The 10,162-nt window shown below is 36.8% G+C and overlaps 1 protein-coding gene across 1 annotated transcript; it reads left to right on the top strand.

Moving 5' to 3' along the window:
- Positions 1-2,012: 2,012 nt before the first annotated feature.
- Positions 2,013-4,694, top strand: LOC139722308 (beta-1,3-galactosyltransferase 5-like). The gene is made up of 2 exons (XM_071633620.1): positions 2,013-2,024; positions 3,966-4,694. Exons 1-2 carry the CDS (start codon positions 2,013-2,015, stop codon positions 4,692-4,694), a joined length of 741 nt encoding a protein of 246 aa, XP_071489721.1.
- The last annotated feature ends 5,468 nt before the right edge of the window (positions 4,695-10,162 follow it).

Below are 10,162 nucleotides of genomic sequence, written 5' to 3'. Positions count from 1 at the left end.
TTGCAAAGAAAGACATTAAATGGAAAGTTTTCTTATTAATTTCTTATTATTTCTCTCATTAACAGGTTTTGATGTTATAAATGTTGTGAAACACATTCATATATTGCGGCAGTGCGTTGTAGAATCTAGAAACCTGCCTGGTCTACGGCCTCTTGAATATCAATTTGTAACGTATTTCCTATTAATGTTATTCAGTTCTTCTTTACCGATTAAATTCCAGATACTAGATTTACTTCGGACTCTGACGACATCATAATGTGCAACTTGTTTGCCCCTATAACTTAGCCGTACTTCACTACGCCAAGGTACATTTTTAAAGCAAGACTTTGTTTTAGGGTATATATCCATAGAAATGGCCAACTATTTATGTAATTTATTATACAAATTAGATTATTACGGTATATCTGATAGCTGTTTTTTTTTTTTTTCTTGTATCTCTTCATCGCAAAGGAATCATCAACTTACGTCTTGATACTGTAATCGTAATGATTCGGATTCATATCGCGGCAATGTGTTGTAGAATCTCGAAGCCTGTTGTAGTGTATAGCCTCTTGCATACCAATTTGCATAAGGTATTGCAAATACTATAGTATTGTTATTCATTTTTTTATTCTGAATTGGTTGATTCCAGTACTTTATTTTCCTCGGACTCAGATGACACCTTGTACACTGTATTAGTCCGATATTTTCACTACGCCAAGGTTCATTGTAATAGCAAAACTTTGTTTTCGGGTGAAATATGTTGAGAAAATGGAAAAATATTTGCATAATTCATTGTGAAAACAAGATGCATGTTTTATTTTAATATTGAAAGTTGGTTCTTGTATCTCTTTATCACACTAGGAATCGTGAAACGGTCTTGCTACAATGATAACTATCATCAGAATTATGATTCAGATCCATATATTGCGGCAATGCGTTGTAGAATCTGGAATCCTGCCAGTTAGGTATCCTCTTGTATACCAATTTGCGTAGATATTTGCATATGTGTAATTTAATTCTTTTGGATAGATTGAATTATTTTGAATTGATTAATATTGATTCGACTCCAAGAACTTTTTGTCTGCCCGATAACTTGTTGAAATGATTAAAAACAGAAGTGAACACGGATAGTACTATACATGTGCATAGTCCTATGCGGTAATGCATTGCTGTATCAGGGACAACTCCTAATTTGCATATTTCACTTCTTAATTTGCATATATAAGTGAAAGTTATGAACAATTGATGACCTAGCTATTGTCTTTGCACCTTTTCTGAAATTATTACTATTTCTGCATGTCTAGGGAGATTTTATGAAAATTAGATAATCGAAACACCTTAAAAAGCAATGAATTGGCGGTCATTTTGTTTATGCAAATCAGATGCTCTTAGACTCAAAGTTCTGCGTGGGAACCGGAATTTTTGTGATTCAGCGTACTTGAATTATACAAAATAGACCGGTTCCCAACTTTTACTAAAAAATGCCTCTAACAGTCATATTTTCCCCACATCCCACTAGACTATTTCGGGAGCAGCGATTTAAAGAAGTTTTCAAGATATCACATTTGATGCATATGTGTTGGTCTGTTTTATCACAAAATATCCTACCATATAAATGTTTTGCAATAAATTTTGAAATAAAAATAGATATCAGTATTTTTTCTCATTAAACCGTAACTGTAGACGGTTAAGTCTGGAAACATTTTTATCATAAGAACTATTGTTTACACTTTGTGTATTTAACAATACGGAACATCGATTATACACATTCACATTTTTCTACATTGGTTGTTTCTTTCTCCAACCATGCCAACTCACATTTTAGAACTATTTTTGAAGCACTAATGCTGGGTTTATTTCATCTGCAAATGGTAAATTAAGGGTGAGAGGGAGAAGGGGGGAGAGACACGTGGAGAGGGGTGAGCTTTCAGTGATAATGTTAAACTTCAGAAGTTCTTCCTTTACCTCACCTCAGGCGTCTGATTGTAACTTTCATCTGAAATGTTCCGTATCCCGTTCCTATGGGGAACATGGCATACCAGGTTCCCAAGATGAAGACAAGAGTGTCTGCTTTTGTGGCCTAAATTCATGTTTCTTTATGTCATAACGCCCAGAAAAATGGGTTTGCTGTGGGAAATACGTATCACAGAAATATTCACCCTTTTTTAAATCTACTTTTCACCTGTGCGGTTACATACACTCGTATGAACATGCGCATAACGATCAAAGCTGAACTCAGTATAGATTTCTGCGTCCGCAGCTGACCCCCGTCATCCCATTTAGGTGCCAGATATTGTGTTAATAGCAGAACATAAGAGTCTGTGAGCCCATCAGTGCACACTCCATATATTGTATTCATACCTCAGGCGCGATCGATACTCTCATCGTTTTAAGAATAAACTTCAATCAATGGATATTGATATTTAACGTTGGATTGAATGAATGTTGAAAAGACACTATTTTTCGGTTAGTGATTTATTCCATAGAATTTTTAATGTTATGAAGGAATAAAATCAAAAAGAGAATGAGGGATTAGTAGTGTCAAAATGGTAAAAAAAAAGAAGAGATGTGTATATGGATTGTGAAAAAACAAAATGTATTACATTGTATCAAAATGTATTAATTGATGTTAAGTTTCGGTATAAATTTCGTTTCCATTAATGAAAATGATTATGAAACTGGTGCAGAGAGTTTCGTATAAATTTGTTTGTACATTGTGATTTCCATTGATGAAGCATAAAATATTCTTTTAAACAAAAAACAAAAACTTTATTGGTACATGCACTTGACCGTGCAAAGGGGGATAAATCAGGAAGGTTTTCTTCTCACACCTCCCTAGATACATGCTTCACTTGACAGGCATGACTGCTTTCGCACAGGTGGATTACCAACCTGTCCGTTCTCTGTACATTGCTGTAGACGGGCAAAACACTGCAAAAAGAATCTCGTTTGGAGGCACTAAAGGCAAAAAGGCACTCAGAGAATTGCGAAAGGAACGGGGTATATTGAACTTCTCGCAATTGATTTTTTTTCTTTTTGGCCGTCATGCCCGTGGAAGGTGCGGAACGAATACGAGTTGTTAAGAGCATTAGTATACAGTTAATTGGTCTCTTTGAGTGATCTCGCTTCTTTTATTGTCTCTTGGCACTGAATGTCGAAAGTGTTTGGAAAGCAAAATAAATTCTTCTGCAGAAGTAAGTCCTCGATAATTCCGGCAGTGTCTCGTAGATTTGGCAAAGAGAAGTCAATGTTGAAGTAACATCTTTCTTTCAGAATTTTATCAATGCGAACCACACTAACTTTAATTTTTTCTGTTCCCATCTGCTTATATCTCTTGCGCTGCCTGGGTGAGTTAATCATCATCGACCTGCCTTTCAGGTGAATAATGAGCGAGATCGATCTTGACCTATTTGAAGACTCGCCGGGTAAGACCGAGCAAAGAATGTTCATAAAAGGAGAAACTGAGAGATGCTGGCTTCGATCTGGGACGTATCTCTTATCGGTTTATTTTCTACACTGTAAGATGCAGACTAGGGGGAGGAGGAAGAAGAAGAAGAAGAAGACGTATTTGAGTTATATGTTGCTACTTTTTCGTGTCTCCGCTACAACAACTGCAGGACTCGGAGATTCACGCGGACAGTATGACTATCTTGCACAAACAAAGTCATGTACGCCTTTGGCCGAATCAGCGTCTCTCTTTGGTTGTGTGTCTTGCCGCCTTGACATTGATATGCTGTGTTCTTATCTGGGGTCAAAACAGTCATCTCTACCGAGTTAAGCTGAATGTCACAGGTCCCAGTGAATCAAAGACCCGATTTAGACAGAAAAAACAGAAAACACGATAAGGGTCTCTACCTGAATGAACCAATCGACGATCACAATTAGCAATATTTCCACAACCCCACGGACACCTGTATGAGGAACCAAGGACGGGCTAATATTTTCCTCCTAATCCTGGTTACATCTTCACCCGGGATCATGAGCGACGCCAGCTGATACGCCGCACCTACGGGAGAAACTCGTCCTGGCCCTTCGATAAACGAGGAGAAACAAAGACTCTCTTCGTTCTCGGAATCACGGACATCTGCAGGCAGGTGGTCATTGATGACAAGGCCTACCGTTATGGGGACATCGTCCAGGAGAACTTCATAGATAGCTACCACAATCTAACGCGCAAAACTGTGGCGGCCTTCAAGTGGGCCAGCCGATTTTGTCGCCATGTTAACTTTCTCATGAAACTGGACGATGACGTCATGCTGCATCAGCAGCGGCTCCTGAGAATGCTTCAGGATCAATTAGCCTTGAACTTCTCGGCAGGCGAAGTCATGATTAATACTACTGTCGTGCGGAATGTAAGCAGAAGCGAAGGTAAATGGTACCTTCCAGAAGAGTATTACCCCAACGAAACTTATCCACCTTACCTGCTCGGCGCTTGCTACGTAATATCCAGCGATCTGGTGGAAGCTGTTTATAACACTGCCGTTCAGACGCCCCTGTTTCCCTGGGAGGATGTTTTTATCGGAATATGTCTCCAAAAGCTGCATGAAAAATTGACACCAATCAGGTTATTCTTACGAGTGAACTATGTTACCTTTGTTGTGAACAATGACACCATAATGGTCTCAAAAATGAAGCATTTCGCCGCAGTTGCTGACATTTCCCCATACCTCATGGAGCTTATGTGGTCTGCGTTTCGGGTGGAAACGTTTTAGCTCTCCTTCAAAACACGGTCCTACATGGAAGTTGTCTTTGAGTGAAAGTAAGAAAGACAGGAAGATTGGGTGTAATGGGAAATTACATCCCTTAAAAAATACATCAAACAAAGCTTTTTCAATTCAACAGTTTTCAACCACTGTATTTTCAGAGCGTCATCTCTGATCTTTGCACGATGTCAAAGCAGGTAGTAGCATGTAAGAAATATCAACGCAGGTATGTCTATGTTTGTTTTGTTTTGGCTTAGGTTTAACTGGAGGGATTGTTTGATAAACTGGTTTTAAAAAAAAAGTGAATCCTGTTTGTTTAGAGTCCTGGAGATATATTGCTTTTACCATTACCGTTACAAAAACAAAAAACAGTCTTTCATGCAGTTCCGGTCGGTGTACAAAATAAAATGAGGACTTGTCCTCGTATAGATTAGGGTGTGTAGGAGGAAATATTCGGGAGCAGATTATTCTAATTGTTGATGCTGACATATCTTTCCTTTTATTGATATTGTTCGTATGTGCCGTGAAGGAGGTACCTTTGGGCTATTTATTAGGTTTAAGATATCAACCTTAACTTGGTGTAAACATCAGTGCGTAGTTAAAAGTGCATTTTATCAATGTTTCAGTTCGCCTCGATGAATATCTAGGGATATGGTAAAACCATGTTCAAAACTGATAATAGCAGACGTCGTGTCAACGGTCAATTATATGTTAGCGATGTGGAATCTGACTTTTGAAGATGTTGAATCATAATCTTAATTGATAAAAAGAGTCGCATGTGCTTTGTATATACCAGATAACATTTTTTGGAATGAAAGCATGGACGAATTTAAGATCTCGCCTTACCAATAGCATGCAGGCCCGCAACTAGGAGTATTTTGTTTTGCTTTGTTTTGTTTTGGTTTGGTTCTTTTTTTTTTTGGGGGGGGGGAGGGGCCCTCGGAACCCCTTGAACACCCCACCCACCCCACTCCCCGTTACGGGCCTGCACTGGGTCTATCAGAAGTTGCATTTTTAGCTAATGAAAAGGACTAAAACATTCTTTTCAACAAAAATGAACAGACAGATATCACTCGTACTTTTGATCTCGTCTTACAAGATACAATTATAGCATAAGAAATAATGGATACCACCAGAGTCAGTGTTCACCCGAATTTTCTTCATTACTCACTGTGGACCTCTCATGCACTTTTCTCTGACTTTTCATTGTTCATGCGGTAATTGTTACCTGTAAGCGAGGTACTGAAAATCTGGTCAATTTCGTCGGTTTTAGTTCTGGTCGGTAAATTCAACGAGTACACACAAGAGCAAACCGTCACGCCTTACTTTGACAAACTGACAAAGAAACTTAAATCTGCAAGTACCGTACTCAGAACCTTATTTTTCAAATTATTCAAAGCGGATCGGAATATGATGGTAAGCTTCATCATGGACCTACAACGTTGTAGGTCCATTTTTTTGTTTCAAACAATATTTTATTTCGATTTCATCATCCATCATTGATTACAATTCAATATTTAGTTGTGTTGCTTGCAGCGTGACATTTCAAACGTATATCAAAATATAACAAAATAATTCTTAGGACTGTCATTGTGTCAATTTCCGATTGTTCTACTACTAGTATATAATACACAGTAACTGCTTCACAAATATAATCATCCCCGCAATAATTATAAGATCAATTGTTGTTAATGCCTAATGGGTCAGCAAAACCAAAATGTATGTACAATACACATTACAAAATATACCCATTGACTGCGTCCGTATACTCGTCACACACTGCAAAAAGTCCGGTGTAAAATAGTGACCACCGAGCTGGTGTTAAATTTTCGGTGCTCATTTATGGTGTTAAATTAACACCTCCGGGTGTCATTTCCAAATTTTAAACTGTTTTTTGAAGAGTTTCTTAGTAACTGCACTTCTTGTTGATTTTTAATTCAAACAAGACGATCAAGAATTTTACATTAAAATACTAGATTTTTGAAAAAAATGTGAAAATAAATTTACACCAAAGTAACACCAGCTGGTGTGGTCTCTTATTGAAGCTGGACGGGTGTTAAACCATTGATATTAACACCAATAAATATCAAATCAACACCGTGTGGTGTCATTTTTGAATTAACGCCAGTACAGTGTCAAAATAACACCAGGTACAGTGTCAAATTAACACCACGAAGTGTCAGGTGAACACTTTTCAACACCATCACAGTGCATTTTTAACACCTGTGGGTGTGGTCCTTTATTGAAGTTTGATCGGTGTTAGATTTAACACCTGTGGTGTTAAATCTAACACCGATGTTTTTACAGTGCAGCAGTGATTACAAGATAATGAAATCAATATTGTTAAGGGGTCAAACACAAAGTCTGCATACCTATGCATCAGGTGTCAACAAAAAGCCTACATACCTATGTACACACAATACAATATACAAACATTAATACAAATCTTCATGATCAATGTCTGTACATAATTCATACCTATAAACATTACCCCTTCATCGCTCACCCGTATAACCTCAACAACACTTCCCCCTCTAAATAGGCAAAAACTTCTAAAACAAAAACTTCACTACACAATTTCCAAACCTGATTGACTTTCCTACAATGAAAAAACAAATGTTCATAAGTCTCAACCTCAGAATAACAAAATGTACATTGATTATCTCCTACAAAACCAAAAGAAAATAACTTTATTGGCTTTATCAATCGATTCTTGGCTTTTATTAATCGATTCTTGGCGTGTTTGTTTTCTGCATGGGTTATTGCTGTCTGCTATACTAACCGCGTGCCCAGTTGGCGTACCGTGATTGTATAATGGAGTACGGATAAAAATATATGTTTTGAAGCCACTTTTTTGACAAGTCTTTTTCTTTTCTTTAAAATAACAATAGTCTCATTCTCTGTAAGCCATTGCGGAATCCGTTCTGAGGCAATGACTTTGGACAGTATGTAAAACTAGGGGTTTTGTGTGCTAATCGGTACGTAAACACACGATGTGAAGAATTCCGGGAACTGGAATAACCCTTTGAGCGTGGCAAAATCTCTTAAAGGACAAGTTCACCTTAGTAAACATAAGGTTTGAGAGAAAGTAGCAATATTAGTAGAACACATCATTGAAAGTTTGAGGAAAATCAGACAATCCGTTCAAAAGTTATGAATTTTTGAAGTTTTTGTGCAGTAACCGCTGGATGAGAAGACTACTGCAGTGTACGATGTCACATGCGTACAACAATATAAGGAAAATATAAAGAGAATTTCACAAAATTCCATCTTTTGAAAAAAGTACACATTCCCCTGACTCGTTACCGACAAATGTTATGGGTAATATTATTCCCCCTGCCTTTAGAAAGAGGCAAGTCAAGTGCTCTTTTATTATGCGAAAAAAATTAAAATATGTTGAATTTTCTTATACATTTTCTTTATACTGTTGTACGCAAATGACTCACAAGCTGTAGTAGTCTCCTCATCCAGCGGTTCCAACACAAAAATTTAAAAAATTCATAACTTTTGCATCGATTGTCCAATTTTCCTCAAACTTTCACTGATGTGTTCTACTAACATTGTTGCATTCTCTCAATCCTTATGTTTATGAAGGTGAACTTGTCCTTTAAGGAAGCCGGTAACAAAAAGCGTTCACTTCCCTCATTATGCATGCAGGCAGGAGATTCTACCTCGCTGATTCAATGACAGGATATGAAGCTTTAAGTTTGTGCACTTTCACCCCAAAAGAATTTCTAAAGAAATTTTTGCATTTCAGAATGAGTTATAATTTTTGTAAGCCTAACTACTAGTCGTATTTTTTTACCATAATCGTCAATTGTTTACTACAATATTACTCCAATTTACACTCCTTTATTTTGGGGAGCTTTTACCCCATGCCTCACGCACCCTGCCATGGTTTTGACCCATCATCTTCCTTTTTCCTCTCCCTTTTCTCTGTCCACTGTGAAGGCAGTCTCTTCCTGGCATTCATTCCACCCTTATACTTATACATCCCCTCTTTTCCTCGTTACCATGGTTACCAGAGAGCTGTCTTGTGTTTCTTAAAGGAATAATTTACCATTTTGCAGATGAAACAAAAACCATGCATTAGTGCTTCAAAATAGGTCTAAAATGTGAGTTAGGGCCAGAAACAACCAATGCAAAAAATTTGAACCAGTAATTCGATGTTATAAGTATTGTTGAATATACAAAATGTGAACAATAGTTTTAATAGAAATGTTTCCATTCTAAACCGTCTACGCAGTTACGGTTTAATGGGAAAAATAGTGATATCTCCTGATATTTTAGGCTTTATTGCAAATATATATATATATATATATATATATAGGCCCTATATATAAAATAGGATGTTTTTTGATACAACTGACCCACATATATTTGTATCAAAAGTGATATCTTGAACCTTTTCTAAATCATTGCTCCCAAAGGTAAACATGACCTTTAATGTGTCTGTATGTGTGCAGGCCTACTTCATCTCTGTCTTTCTTCACTTTTATTGCCTCGCTTTATCAGTTTTGTAGCTACATCTTTTGTTTTGTAGGACGGAACTGCAAACCACAAGTCTGCATTTTAGTTTTTCCACCTTGTCCTTTCTGTATTTATCTTGAAATTAAGCTTACAATGTAGTATGTATAAAGGTACATTGTTCATTTTTTTTTCATTGCTTTGTTGTGTCATCGGATATGTGTGCATCCAATGTTGTAATTGAATATGTTGGAAATCAAATAAACGAAATGAAATATTGACTACATGTGTGGGCTTTGTTACATTAACATTTTGATAGTTTTGTTGCAATACATTGTTTCAATGTATAATGCAATATCAAAGTCGATATATCCATCTATTCATACGGTTATAACTGATCCAATCTTTAAAGTCATTTTTTGTATTGGACCGACTTTTTATGTGGTTAATTCCAATTTTTTGTTTCAAAGAGTTTCGTTTTTCTTCTTTGTCGTTTGAACTGTGAATAATATTTAAGTAAAACTCAAAATCACGAAGGTAAACATATTTTAAACCATTAGTGTTATTATTGTTTCCATTTGGTCGAGCAAGCCGTGCATGTTATACCTTTTTCATGGGTATACAGCTTGCCTATTTTCTTTGTCATTGACTATTGATGGGAATCTACGAATCTTTTAAATCTAAAAAAAAAAAAAATCATTCGAACAGCGGGTAAATGTATCCGATAGAGAGGATTTTTCGTTATAATTGTAATGATATGAAAAGTGAAGAGAAATATGGCACATTATGACAGATGTACCGCAGGGGAATGAACTGAAAGAAATAAAATCCTGCACAATGTACATATGGAATGGTGGAAGCGGAAAACAGGTGTATAAATACATTGGGGTTTTTCTCTCTCTCTCTATCTCTTTCTCTCTTTCTCTCTTATCGGTCTCTCGTCGATAGCAATGTTTGTACACTGCAAAAAGTCCGGTGTTAAATAGTGAACACCGAGCTGGTGTTAAATT

This window comes from Diadema antillarum, unplaced genomic scaffold (assembly GCF_040938485.1).
Source record: "Diadema antillarum isolate AM-2024a unplaced genomic scaffold, OU_Dant_1.0 scf00000014, whole genome shotgun sequence".
Classification (NCBI taxonomy): domain Eukaryota; kingdom Metazoa; phylum Echinodermata; class Echinoidea; order Diadematoida; family Diadematidae; genus Diadema; species Diadema antillarum.
The sequence above is the reverse complement of the archived record's forward strand: the minus strand, read 5'-3'. Positions and strand labels throughout refer to the sequence as shown.